This window comes from Haliotis asinina, chromosome 12 (assembly GCF_037392515.1).
Source record: "Haliotis asinina isolate JCU_RB_2024 chromosome 12, JCU_Hal_asi_v2, whole genome shotgun sequence".
Taxonomy (NCBI): Eukaryota; Metazoa; Mollusca; class Gastropoda; order Lepetellida; family Haliotidae; genus Haliotis; species Haliotis asinina.
The window spans coordinates 47,279,986-47,294,449 of NC_090291.1; the positions used below are offsets into that span (position 1 = coordinate 47,279,986).

General features: G+C 41.4%; 1 protein-coding gene across 1 annotated transcript; it reads right to left on the bottom strand.

Annotated features, from left to right (window-relative positions):
- Positions 1–995: 995 nt before the first annotated feature.
- On the bottom strand, positions 996–14,169 carry LOC137257774 (lysosomal protective protein-like). Its single transcript, XM_067795199.1, has 14 exons — positions 14,080–14,169; positions 12,486–12,683; positions 11,566–11,680; positions 11,048–11,098; positions 10,626–10,712; positions 10,189–10,344; positions 8,740–8,831; positions 7,247–7,340; positions 6,529–6,702; positions 4,520–4,662; positions 3,517–3,592; positions 3,090–3,176; positions 2,485–2,589; positions 996–1,304 (listed from the first exon to the last, which is right to left on the bottom strand). Exons 2-14 carry the CDS (start codon positions 12,644–12,646, stop codon positions 1,221–1,223), a joined length of 1,425 nt encoding a protein of 474 aa, XP_067651300.1. The 5' UTR covers positions 12,647–12,683; positions 14,080–14,169; the 3' UTR covers positions 996–1,220.
- Positions 14,170–14,464: the final 295 nt, after the last annotated feature.

The window sequence follows — 14,464 nt, forward strand, 5'->3', positions numbered from 1 at the left end:
GTGTGTTATACATATTCACCCAATACCTGGGTTGGAGCAGTGAGAGATAGGGGCTACCCAGGGGTATGCAACTGAAATGTTTCTCCAAGCTGTGGGTTGCATGGCAGTGTAAGTATTTAGTCTCAGAAATATCAACTCGTCAAGACAATAGATAACGCACAGATTCTATTGCAGTGGGTTACCCAAAATAGGTGTTTTAGAGTTCCATTTACATACACGTGGAAGCCGAGTTGGCTGAGTGGGTTAGATCGCTGACGTTTGTTTTTCACTCTCAAATCGTACGCTCGAATCCGCGATGGGACTCAGTTTGAATCCCAAATATACCATATACTACTTTTGACCACTGTCGTAATGGCGTTGTGCATTCATAACAAATCACGCATGCATACAGCTTAATTTCATGTGAAGGGAAAGGTGATCCAGCTGTCTGAGGTGATAGAATTTACGACCTGGCTGTTTATTGGTCTGTCTGTAAAAGGTAATTGTGGGTTTCTCAAAACCACATCCTTGTGGGTTTGTCAGTACCACTTGTTTGGTGGTTTGTCAGAAACAAATGTTTGTTGGTGTGTCAAAACCACATGTTTGTTGGTTTGTCAATACCACGTGTATGTTGGTTTGTCAATACCACATGTTTGTTGGTAAGGCAATACCTCGTGTTTGTAGGTTTGTCAATACCACATGTTTGTTGGTTAGGTAGTACAACGTGTTTGTGGTTCTGTCAATACCATGTGTTTGTTGGTTTCTCACTACCACGTATGTTGGTTTTGGCAATACCACATGTTAGTTGGTTAGGAAATGCCACGTTAGTTGGTCTCTCCATACCACATGCTTGTCGGCGTGTTCGTACCACGTGTTTGAGAGTTTGTCAATACCATGTGTTTGTTGGTGTCTCAATGCCACATGTTTGTGGGTTTGTCAATACCACGTTCTAGAATGTTTGTCAACAGTATTCTGTGATTATTAATTCTGTCATTCAATATAGACAAGTATAGAAATGCATATGTATAGCAAACGTTTATTGAAAAGGACAATCATAACATGAAAATGTGAACAAACTACAATATTTAGCTTGATGCTGCTATTTAAACACAGAAGCCGTGTGCTATATGTTCCTACTATGTCACTGCATAAGAATCCCACTTCGCAAAGGCACTGAAGAACGCATACAAAGAGGTAATACGTTTCAGCACGATCAATTAATTACGAATGTTTATTTTCATCTAGAAAGGGGTGTTTTTAATGAAGTTGGTGAACATTACAAGCGCTGGCTCTGGTTTATCAGTGGGAACCATATGGCCGGAACCCTAAAAACAGAAAGTCAAACATTTAGTGAAAGTAGTGAAAGTATGGCCGTTGCAGTTTTATCGGTCGGTGCTTCCACTCGTAATTTATGGAAGTTCCTGTTTGTCCATGTCGGCGAAGGAAGATTGATATGATTTATAATACTGACCCAGAAAACACGTGGATCTGATTTATTACACCCATGATACTTTTAGGGATCGTTTTATTGTATGCATCGTCATGACTTCAGGTAAAACTGAGAGTCCACCAAACCACGCAGTGATTGCAGATACGGTCTTTGTAGTCTAGATCTAACAACAAACCAAGAAAGGCGACCTTATGATATTGAGAAAGGTCTCATGGTTCCTAGAGACGTGGATACATGACAAGGATCTGTGATAACTAACGGCCTGGATTTATGACAGCTAAGGACCTGCACCTATGGCACCAAAGGACCTGGATGACAGGTGACCTATGACACCTATGTAAAGTCGTGGATTTACCAAAAAACACGAAAGACGGACCTATAACAGTGACAGAGGTCTTACGGTTCCTACAGACGTGGATAGACCTGGATCTATGACACCTAACGGCCTGGATTTATGACAGTTAAGGACCTGCATCTATGATACCTATGTAAATTAAAGTCGGACCTATAAAAATGAGGGAGGCATAATGGTCCCTATTGACGTGAATGAAAGACTCCTAAGGACCTGGATGAACGACTCCTAAGGACCTGGATCTATGACACCTAAGAACCGGATCTATGACACCTAAGGACCTGGATCTATGACACCTAAGGACCTGGATCTATGACATATACGGACCTTGATCTATGACACCTAAGGACCGGATCTATGACACCTAAGGACCTGGATCTATGACACCTAAGGACTGAATCTATGACACCTAAGGACCTGGATCTATGACACCTAAGGACTGGGTCTATGACACCTAAGGACCTAGATCTATGGCACCTAAGGACTGAATCTATGACACCTGCGGACCTGAATCTATGACATCTAATCACCAGGATCTATGACACCTTATGAGCGGGATCTATTACTCCTAAGAACCTGGAACAATGCGATGAGGACCCATGACAAATGGATCTAAGATACACACAGATGTCGACATAGGTGGAACAATGAAAACTGAAGGTTATGGAATATCTTGTGACGATGACATCATGACGGTACGTACCCTGACTGTGACGTACACGAGATTCTCGAACCCTCTGGCGAATCCACCGACTTGTTTCGTCTTGTCGGCGGCCGTGTAGTACCAAGGCTTGCGGGCCTGGACGCTCTGAGAACATGAGATTGACATGCATGATGACATTTGCAACTGACTGAGCCGCCGAATCGATGCCCGTCTAGACTGAGTGAGTGAGTTTTATGCCGCTTTTAGCAATACTCAAGCAACATCTTGGCGTACAACACCAAGAAATGGCCTTCTGACATTGTACCCATGTGGGAAATAGAACCCGGGTTTCTGGCGTGGCAAGCGAAAGCTTTAACCACCAGGCTACCCCATTGTCCAACCTGGTTAGAATATTGATGAGCCTGCCTTAAAACAAAAAACACACAGAAACAAGACATAGCACATGCACAAACGCGATCGCATGCACACACACATGAACACGCATGCACACAAGCACACACACACGCATACAACTAGAAGGAAGGAAAATATGTAATAATTCATTCATGTGATATTTCTTTACGGTCAAATACCATCTGTCTGGCCTCCACATCTCTCTTATTGAATCAGTGATCCATAGAATTCTTCTATGAAAAACAGTCTACCTTTTGTTCCAGGGAGTCGACAAACCATTCGTCTCCCAGGAAGTTACACGCCATGTCCACATCGCCATTGTACACCAACACCCGTTTCTGCAACATCATCTTCGTATTACCGCATACCAAGAAATCAATACACTTCACGCATTCTTTTTGGTCAGCAATTAAGAACTGGTGAATCTAGTCCATCCAAGCATTTCAAGTTTCAGCTTACTAGAAACGGTTTTTAATACGATAATTAGAGGAACTAAATAATTTCTCAACATGGAATACTATTACAGATACTGTCACTTAATGACCATATTATCGATTTAAGATTAATTTCTTCTGAAGGAAGACAACAAAGCTGTTGGTTCTGGAATCAATCCCCAGCAACACACACTGTTGGACAATCTGTCCCTAAACCTGATAATGTGGGTTGGTATATGCAAACCTTTGCGTCAAGGACCTTGAGGTACTTCTCCTTCATCGTTCTGTAGGTGCTTTCGTATCCCTGTGATACAGGTCCACTGAAACAAGCGCAGAGACCATCACTATCACATACCCCTTCAGTGCTTCCAGAAATCTGGTTGTTGTTCTGTAAAATCAGTCAACATCAGTAAGCGTAACATAGTCCTTCTGTTGCAATGTCGATAGATTGAACTAGCATGATCGGAATATATAAACAGAAGTTAAAATCAACTGAAATCAGAAAGGGTATAAATATGATTTGTTTGGTTTTTAACGCCGCACTGACCAGTGTTCCAACTATGGAAGGCCAACGGGGTAGTCTGCAGGTTAAAACTCGTCATGCCGAAGACCCAGGTTCGATGTACATGGGTACAATATGCGAAGCCCATGTCTGGTGTTATCCGCCGTGATATTGTGGGAATAATGCTAAAGCGGCGTAAGACCTACTCACTCATTCCAGCTATACGGTAATTGAGTGAGTGAGTGAGTGAGTTTAGTTTTACGCCGCACTCAGCAATATTCCAGCCATATGGCGACGGTCTGTAAATAATCGAGTCTGGACCAGACAATCCAGTGATCAACAACATGAGCATCGGTCTGCGCAATTGGGAACCGATGACATGTGTCAACCGAGTCAGCGAGCCTGACCACCCGATCCCGTTAGTCGCCTCTTACGACAAGCATAGTCGCCTTTTATGGCAAGCATGATACGGTAATTGAAGCGAATTCGATGACATCATCGATCAGACGTTCAGTTCGTATCCTGTTATCAGTCTGTTTGAAGAGCATGGACTGATTAATACAAATTCCTAGCCTGATTTTTATGGGGGTCAGAACTTCCTAACTACCAAGCGAATATTGTCACAATCAGAATGCGAAATTTATCACCGGAAGCGCCCCTAAAATCCCACTGTGACTGCACAGTGTCACCCGACATCGTCATCGTCAATATATGCTCATGCCAGACATCCCAATACAAAACCTGCCTGCAGGAATCCCAGCGTTGAACAGAGTCCGGTATATGGAGAGCACGGCGCACCTGTGGTTGGTTCAGGTACACAAGGATGTTTGTTTCATTAAGACAGGGTGGTGTTGCCCGGAGCTTCTCAGCTGGGAGACTCTTGATAACCTTCAAATAATAATATATTGTATGAGAAGTATTAGGCACGAAAGTAGATAATTATTTGATAATGATATTCTCGATGCTGGTTGTTAAGTTCCTATGACATCAGTCTGACAATAGCTAGTGTTCATGACGTCATCAATTAAAATGATCACGATATATATAATAGAAGACATCGAGTTTAATCTGTTTTACTGTCTTGACAACAGTCATATGCAACTATCCACTGCGTTTCTTCAGTGACGAATGGTAATTTAGTCGAAATAAGCAGTGAGGGGATGGTTACCTTGGAACTCTTAGAATATGCTATTGCTGGTTCGAATCCCAGATCGCTCAGATAATGTTTCGATTTTTGTCAAGACAATACGATTTAATCGTGGACTTTATCCAAGTGATAAACGTCCGTGACCCACATCTATTTGAGCTTTAATGCAACAATGTGTGAAGCCCAGTTGTGGTGTCCACCGCTGTGATATTGGTGCATTATTTCTAAAAGCAGCGTAAAGTCAAATTCACTCACTCACTCACTCACTCCAGCATGAAGCCGGTACGTCTTACTATGACTGAAAGACATTTAAGTTGCGTTTAACTAAACATTTAACTAAACACAAGTATTCACCCTTCTCTCGGGACATAAAATCCCCAAATACCATTAGATATTATCTTATTTCCTACCAAATAACATGTTTATCAGTCAATCTCCAGAAGGTCTCAAGACTAATAACAGGATGTTTAACTTGTGCCTAATTACCTTTACTGATAAACATATTGTCGCGGCTGCCATTTTCGAGAGAATCTGAGAATTTTGTCGTCTCTGGCGCAACATTTAACTTTGTTCAAATCAGGGAACGGTATTTTCATGTTGTGTAATTCAGGACACAGGCAAACCGTAGCGCAAATGGGGTTGCGCAGTTAAGGGAATATGATAAGTCTTCTTATATGCGAGCGAAGAGAGCAAATGCTGCTAACGTACTTCCCTCGCTACGGATCGAAAAATGTTTTTCATGGCAAAATAAAATATCTCCACCATCAAAAGTACACTCCTATTACCCCACTTGGTTGTGCTCTCAGATTTCCTACACCATGTTTAATAATTATTCACGTGAAATATGTTTTGTTCAACGTTTTAACCATCACTCGTGGTATTCAGATCGTTCTTCGCCTCCATTACCCTTGCCAGCTTCCGGTCGAACGGAGTGACGGAACAAGAGTAAGCAGAAATTGAAAAGGAATACCATATTGCCTAATTTTATCATGAACGTATTGGAGTTTATTTGTCTTGTCGCTGTTGTTAGAATGTTCGTAACATTTATTCCACATAAAAACACTTCTGGAGTTTTGGGCGAATGAAGCAGGGGAGGTAACTGTAAGTATTCCATATGGAATAACCTGCCTGTTTCTTCACTCTGTTGAACTGGAAGCTGGAAAGGGGAGTGGAGGCGAAGAACGGTCTGATATACAACGAATTGCGCTTATAATGTTAAATAAAAAATATTTCACGAGAGTAATTGTTCAACGTGGAATTAGAAATGTGAGAGTACAATCCAGTGAAGAAATGGGTGTTTGCCTTTGATGGTGGCGATATTTTATTTTGACAAGAAAAATATTTTTCAAACCGAAGCGAGGGAAGCACGTTGCCAACTCTCATAAATCCTGGTTCCCGGGCCTCCCATTAATACCGAGGGCTTCAATATTAATGAGAGGCCCTGGAACCAGGATGACTTAAAGGTTACTGCTTCCTAGAATGTATAGTAATGGCTTGACATATTCTGTTTTCCTTTAGTTAGATTCGTTCAAAGACACCGCTTTTGTTTCAAATAACTTCGTCTTCAATGTATTTTTGAAAATCGATATTCCTCTTCTCAGACCTACTCTGATTTCTTCTTGGACTTGAGGTGAGTGAGGCAGGAACCAGCCAAAGTTGGAGGAGGTGTAGGTGTCTGTGTCGGCGTCGTATGTCAGTCCTGTCGCCGTGTTCACGCACTCGCCGTACAAGTTGTAGACGTTGAGGCCGCTGCTGTACAGTGCTTCGTATGTGTCGAAGAGCTGAGGAGATACGGAAGAAAGCTCTCTAGGTACAGTGTCGTCCTGGTAGTGAATTGCCTCCCATTACACCTATCATCAATTGTTTAAATGCTACAAGCAGGAATCTATGGTGGAGTTTTTTTGACAATCCCATATACAGCATATCATGTTGTGATCTACTGTGAACTTTTTATCAGTATTATGTACAAGAGGGTTATATACAATGTATCATGCCGTATCTTACAGTAAACAACAGAAAATAGTGTAGCTGTTTAGGATGCAATGTTTTAAAGTTGTTTTTTTTTTGTTGTTTAACGTCTCACTCAGAATAGAGCAGTTATGTGACGACTGTCTGTGATAAAGCGAATCTGGCCCAGACAATCCAGTGATTAACACCGTTAGCATCGACCTAAGCAATTGGGATACGATGACATGTGTCACCAAATCAGTCAGCATGACCAGCGATACTGTTAGACATCTCTTGCAACGAAAGCATGGGTTGCTGAAGGTCCATTCTAACTCGGATATTCACGGGTAGTGTTTTAGAGTAATATCTGACAGTTACCGCTTTCTTGCAGTTGGTGTCATTCATTTTAGCGCTGAAGTCGCACCGACCTTCCTGACCACTGCAGCAGTAGGTCATCAGGTTGTTCCACGTGCTGGAAATAAAGAAACATCGTTAATGTGGGTGATAATTAGACTCTTAATGAGGGTGTTAATGAGGGTGTACAGAGATCCAAATCTCCCAACTTAAAACTTAAAACTCCCAAGGAAAACATCTTAAAATTTTTCCAGGGTATATATAGTATACATGGCAATATAAACAATATAAGGAAATAACACTTCAATTATTGTTTCATCAGTGAATACTAATCTAATAATGCTACATTATCGCGATTTTGTGAATCCAGTCAAAAGTCGTTCTTCGGAATATCCACTTTTGACTATATTTTAAAACATAACGTTCTGTCAAGGTTCAGGAACAGTTCTGCTAACAGGAATTTACTAACCGGTGCAGAAATTGTGCTGTCTTGTCTCAATGATCCCCGTAAATTCGTCAATACGATCAACATAGGACTTTCAAAACCTCACAGGATTTGTTTGAAGTTTCAGAAAATTTCATTATGTCAAAACATGAAGACTTTCAATGAAAGTGATGGGGTAAGGCATTCATGCAAGGGGTTGACAGCCCCCTCAGACACCCTACTTGTGAACCAGTACATGTATCTTCACGCACGTAACGCTGAGTTTGTGATCGAAATGACAAGGGGGAAATGATGAATTTTGCCACGGTTAACTCAAGCTTCAGTTTTATATAATCTGTTACAGTACGATTACAGTCAAACAGTTACTTCCTGTCCGCTGATTTATACACCTCAGTCAGATCGAAAGGAGATCAGTGAGATTTCCTGATCTGCTTCATATTTTGATCTGTGCATAAAGATTCAGGCGACAAAACAAAACTGTGCACATGGCTGTATGACAAATCCCAGCGCTTGATTTCTACATTTAACAACGTTTGAGGCAAGTTGATCTTGCTGTATCGCGAACCGTCAGTTTTCAAAAGTTTTAATGCTAAACCCGAGGAAGACATTTCCTAATTTGACACATCAGTGACAAATTGATATCCAATGCAATTCCCTAGTTTCACCTCAAATGTGATGTTTCCCAGATAAGCACGACACACGTGTTTATGTCGGGTGCAGGATAAGGTTACCTTTTAGCGAACACCTGGTGTCATCACTATGTCGTCCGCATGTCCGTTAAATCATCGTTGCGAAACATTTAACATTATAAAACAAGCTGGAAGATTAACATTTGCTATGGAACGTCGCTAGAAATGTAACAAAATAAACAAACGAGATGTCATAAGGGAGAGGTTGCTAAGTCTAGTCCCCGTTTCACAAAGCTATCGTTAGCCCTTGTAACTGGTATACTTTGACATAGACACTCGTTGCACTACGATCGTTTTGTGGGACGGAACCCTGGTGTATCTGGCAGCTGACACACGTCTTCCAAGTTTAATACGAATGCTGAACATCGGAAGTATCTACGTACACGTCCCCGGTGATGCCGTGGTAGTAGGCGAAGTAGATTATGGAGTTTTCAAGCATGCTGCCGTCAGTGACGCCATTACCAACTGCAAACCCCTGAAAGGATCATTAAAAACAGGATCATTGTATGACTACACGATGCCATTTAGACAGTGGTCAAATGCAATATATGTCATATTTGGGATTGCGCTTTCTTAGAAGTTTCGGTGGCTAAGCGGGCTAGACGGCTGACTTTGTGTGCTGGCGATTAGGTGCCTGACTCTGAGGGTGCGGGTTCGAATCCCGGATGGGACTCAACCAAGAAAGTGATATCCCAAATATCACATATGTTGTAGGATTATTGTTTCTGTGGTAGCTGTGGCATTCTAACGGGTGACTAATGAGTGAGAAGCAGTGTAAGCGTTGCCAAGTAATTACGAGCAACAATGGGCTTCCGGCTGCAGGAGGTGTAGCTGCATTTGTTTGTTGGTTTACGTCGAACTCCATATTCCTTCTTCCTTTTGACAGTTCTTAGATAACCGAATCTTGACCAAAAAATTCACTGATAGTTATTATGAGCAGCAACTATGGAAGTCACGAGCGATAAAGTCGCCTCTTATTACCATTACAGTTTGTAGGGATCAATTCTATCCCGGAAACCGGAAGTCGTGGTTTGAATGTACATAAATGTATTCAAGCATATGACTTACATATTGTTAGTTTCGTGGTATATTTTGTGCAGGTTGGTATTCGTCATCCAGATGTTTATGTCCAATGTTGCATTGCCTTACTCTAACATGTACAGCATGTAACTTATGTCTCTCCACCGCAATAGCTGATGAACTTCTTTATTTAATGAGATGTAGTTACTTTAATTATATTAGACTAAAGTATATTCCTTCACAATACCTTAAATGGAAAAGAATCAGGTTATTTTCAAGCAACTGATGTGTACAAAGAAAACAGTAGAAATGAAAAAAACTATTGATGTTCATTCGCAGTATACTATCGCACTTAAACACTAACTGTGCCCCATCTCCTATGAAATCCAATCCGTTTGTACTCTTGTACTACCGCTGGGTGGTTGAAGGAGAATAAAGAAGCTGAAACTGATGTAACTGAAAACAAAACTTTTGTATCAGAGAAAGGTGGTCTGAGAAGGGATTTAATGATGAGTTTAAGAATTTCTCCACCTATACAATGACGTGCACCCATACGTTTGTGTATGTGTTTGTACTAGTACCAACAATCAGTTATATCTTCTAAAGTCTTTTGATACGAGAGAATCAAACTCTGATCTCCCGCTGTAGGCAGACACTCTTATCACTACACCACATATACTGTGGCTAATGGGGACTGTATATCTTAGCAATGTCGTTATTGTAATTCGTGCTAATGTCATTATTGTCTTTTATCTTAACGATGTGCGTGTTTAACGTGTTAATCTTTAAATATCCTCGAACTACTGGCTTACCTTAAAATTGATGTCTTGGTCGTCAACGACGAGTGCGCTGAGTGTTGGCACGTAGATGCCCCCGTAGCTCTCTCCGGTGATGTAGAAGTCATTGGTCTTGTACTCAGGGTACTTCATGAAGAAATCCTTTAAGGCGAGGTAGTTGTTTTGGGCTACCTAAAACACATATTATCACGTCAAATATGTCCGTAGCAGTTGAAGCAGTATGAACATTTTGCAGTCGCTATGTTAGACATAACATCAAGAAATTTAAGAACAGATAATGTTGTTCCGAAGCTAAAAAAGCAGTGATGCCCAAGTGGTAGCCCATGTCAATCTCTAAATAGAAAAAAATCAGCTGAGCATTTCTTTATGATAAATGTGTACGCTAGTAATCAATGAGCGATGCTGTATTCATCAGACGTGCAGTTTGGATGTAGTGATTCCGAGGCGGTCACCTCATCGTCATTTGTGGTGTAGTTTCTGTCGTCGCTGTAGGAGAACCCAACACCTGCAGGGGCCTCAAGAAACAGCATGTTGGCGATCTGGTGACAGAGAAACACCTCGATATATCAAGTCATGCATTTATATATACAAACGACTGTGTAGACAGGCTGTCGTGAACACAAATCAGTGGTGTTTAGTACGTCGTAATACCTTGTGGGCATGACAGCCATATCTATGATAATTTGACAGCATGTACGTAGGCACCAATGCTAACAAAAGCGCTGATATACCAGAAAGTGAAACTATTAGTTATCGCAACATGATGGATAATGGATGATTCTTGAACGTTAATCAAGAAAAAAAAACATGGAAAAGATTCCAGTTGAAAAAAAAATGTTAGATAAGTTACAATCAAAACGTGATAAGTACTCACCTTGCTCCAGCTATGTGGGTTGTACTGCACCGTCACTCCGTCTGTGGCTATCTGTCATCATGCAAAGAAAGGATAGAACAAAATTCAACGCAATTCAGTTCATAAATCTAGTAATTACCAAATACTTCTATGCACTGACTCCATTTCTGGTGTCCCACCTCATGGTATTGCTGGAATATTGCTAAAAGTGGAGTAAAACCATGCTCACTCACTCACTCACTCATTCACTCACTATGCACTGTATAACATGAGGACAATGTAGCTTAACACGAGGTGACACCTGCAATGGATGCGAAATCTGAAAACTTGGCGATACTTATTGCCAAAACATGCTACAGTGTGAGTGTAGAACATATAAGTTTGTTTTGTTCATTTGACCGCGAAAATACGTTATTTGATCACTTCTACTCTCATACTTTCTTCTTGTTTTGTTTTGTTGTTCAACACCTGTAAACCTCCAATCTTACTGATTTTACGAGCAATGTCCCGTCATCTCCCATTCCACACAGGCGACTCACCCTGAACGGCCCATTCTCCGTGAGAAGTCCCAGCAGGGAGCTACATCCGGGTCCTCCATTCAGCCACAGAACAACTGGGTCAGTCTTCGGTGTGGAGCTCTGAGACTCAACAAACCTACAGGACATCAATTGATTAAGGGTTTCATATGTAATGACTGGCAAACGAGGAAGGCAACTGTCAAAAGAAGTGTTGTAGTACCACGTTACAAGTTTTCATTTTGGGGCACATTAAACTAGAGACTATATAATATATTATTCTATGGTCTCTGATTAAAGTGATCACTGAATAGTACAAGGGGTTCCAAACAAGAACTGTCCTCCTTGCTACTAGGTATTTCCAACAAAAACTTGTCGGTATTTGACAACAACAGTGTGTTGTTGTTGTTATTGTTGTTGTTGTTATGGTTGTTGTTTTTGCTGATGGATATTCCCATCGGCTGGAATAAGCTGCTATAGGATGTTCCAAACAACACTTCTTTCAACAGAGATATTAAAGAAAATTACATTTCTACCACCAGGTGTTCTAACAACAACACACAATACCACCAGGTGCTGTTACAGCAGCATTTGGTACCGCCGGGTGCTCTGGCAGCAACATTGGTTACCACCTTGTGTTCTCACAACAACATTGTTACCAACCGATTTGCTCACAACAACATGTCTTACTGCCAGGAGTTCAGGCAGCAACAAATGTGTGCTCACGGTAATATTTTTTACGACAGGTGTTCTCACTAACAGCAACATTAGTTACAGCTAGGTGTTCTGACAGCAATATTAGTTACTGCCAGGTGTGCTCGAAGCAACATTAGTTACCGCCAGGTGTTCTGATAGCAACAATTAGTTACGGCCAGGTGTGCTCACAGCAACATTATTACCCAGGTGTTCTGACAGCAAAATGTGTTTCCGCCAGGGGTCCTCACCAGTAGTGCAGCTTCCTGGTTCCCGAGGCCTTCAGAAAACCAGAATACTGCTTCCAGCTGGGGGGTCGACTCAATCCGGGCAACTCCGTGATCTCGTCCTCTGGGACAGCAGCACGAGCACCCAGGGCGAGGACAGCAAGGACGACTAGCCAGGGTGCCATGGTGTCTGAGCGCTCGATTGATTGTTAACCACTATACCTGTAAGTGTCCCATATTTGATCTGACAAATCAGGCAGACATACAAAGATATCAATCATAGTTTGGATGACACAGTCAAGTATTCTGTGTGGATAGTTGAGAAACTGGTAGCTTCTGTGAAAGGCATTTGGAAGTTGAGGCAGTAATGAAGGACTACAATATATGGATAAACAACATCTTTATTGCGTTGCTCTCACAGTAATACATAAGCTCTTCATCCATATATTGTTACCCTTCTTCATTCAGACACTGGTATTTAACGGACGCTTCTGTCTATTATGACTATATCACTTGATCACTAGTATATTACCCAAAAAATATTCGTATTAGATGACGCAAGAGCCACGCCATGTTAAAACTGAGTAGACGTGTAAGGCCGGTTATATTTGGAGGACGTGGGCATACGATATAGCAGCTGACTTCAAGGGTAGCTGCAGTCAGAGGATTTCTGTTGTACGAGATATAACCTGTAATATTTCCTTAGGGTTGTGCACAAGGGCGAAAAACTACGACAATCACTTTCTAGCATAAGTGGATCATGCCTCACTACATTACATGTAATTACACTTGGTTGAGTGGAGGTTTTGGAAGTTTGGGCGAAGGTGATATGGAACGCTTTGGTCCAAACACAACGGTGAACGGTCAAATACAGATGGTTTGCTTGTCTGCAACTGCCATGTGGTGTAATTGCGTTGTCTATAATTACACCGTAAGATGAAGTAAGCATCATCATGAGATAAGAATACCATGGGCAACATTTTTGTTATCAAGCATTGCACACGTGCATCTTCTTGTGAAAAACACTGCTGAACACATTGTAAGCTATATATCTAACTACGTTCCAAATAAGTTTTGATATGTTCCCCTTGGTTGATGGCTGTCATTTCAAAGAGAATACCTGCTATTCATAGTGTACAATACACTACATTGAGGATGAGAGGGTTGATGCATGGCTGTATGCATTCACTTTAGTATCATATTGGAACACGTCGCTTATGTCATTTTAGTATGTGAATAGATTCGCCGGCCGATGTCAAATACACCATAATGCAACGCCGATCTCATTTATATTATTTTAGCCAATCAAACTATAATTTGCTCTATAGTTAATGTGGTAATGTGGTATTATACATACTATATATCAGTATACTATGTCTATAGCTTCTATAGGCCCCAGAATCCCAAACTGACACTGTTTTAACAAACAACAACGAAACTTACTGTCCATATTTCACAATCTTTAGTCAAGATCAAACATGCACTTGCTTAACATTCAGTATTTGTATTATCATCATAATCTAGCATCAGAGTGAAGGATGGGTCAAAGTTCATTTAGTAAGAATGTAGTGTATACGTTACTAAATAATGAGAAGAGTGGATTAAACATTATACCTACCTATTGCGTCCCTCGGGTCAAGTGATGCATCTTACATATATCACATGACTATCACAGGACTATCTCCAGGTCTCTATCTTCGCGTCTTCTGATGACCTGGATATCGAACTACATCTGAACACTGACTGAACACGCATAAGTCACTGCTGATAGAGCTCTGCTTACTGGACACCACTGAAACCGACTGTATGCTGGACACCACTGAAACCGACTGTATGCTGGACACCACTGAAACCGACTGTATGCTGGACATGACTGATACAGGCTGTATGTTGGACACCACTGATGCCGGCTATATGCTGGACACCACTGAGAACAGCTGTATGCCAGACACAAGCAGTTTTGACTGGACACCACCCAACCCGGTTGTATGCTGGACATGACT

Bases quoted from the DNA above. Each gene is read 5' to 3' on its own strand.
- LOC137257774 (XM_067795199.1), bottom strand. From the start codon at position 12,646: ATGGCACCCTGGCTAGTCGTCCTTGCTGTCCTCGCCCTGGGTGCTCGT. The intron at 10,713-11,047 runs GTGAGTACTTAT...CTCTGTCACCAG, and splicing joins ACCCACATAGCTGGAGCAAG to ATCGCCAACATGCTGTTTCT. The intron at 8,832-10,188 runs GTAAGCCAGTAG...TGATCCTTTCAG, and splicing joins ACCAAGACATCAATTTTAAG to GGGTTTGCAGTTGGTAATGG.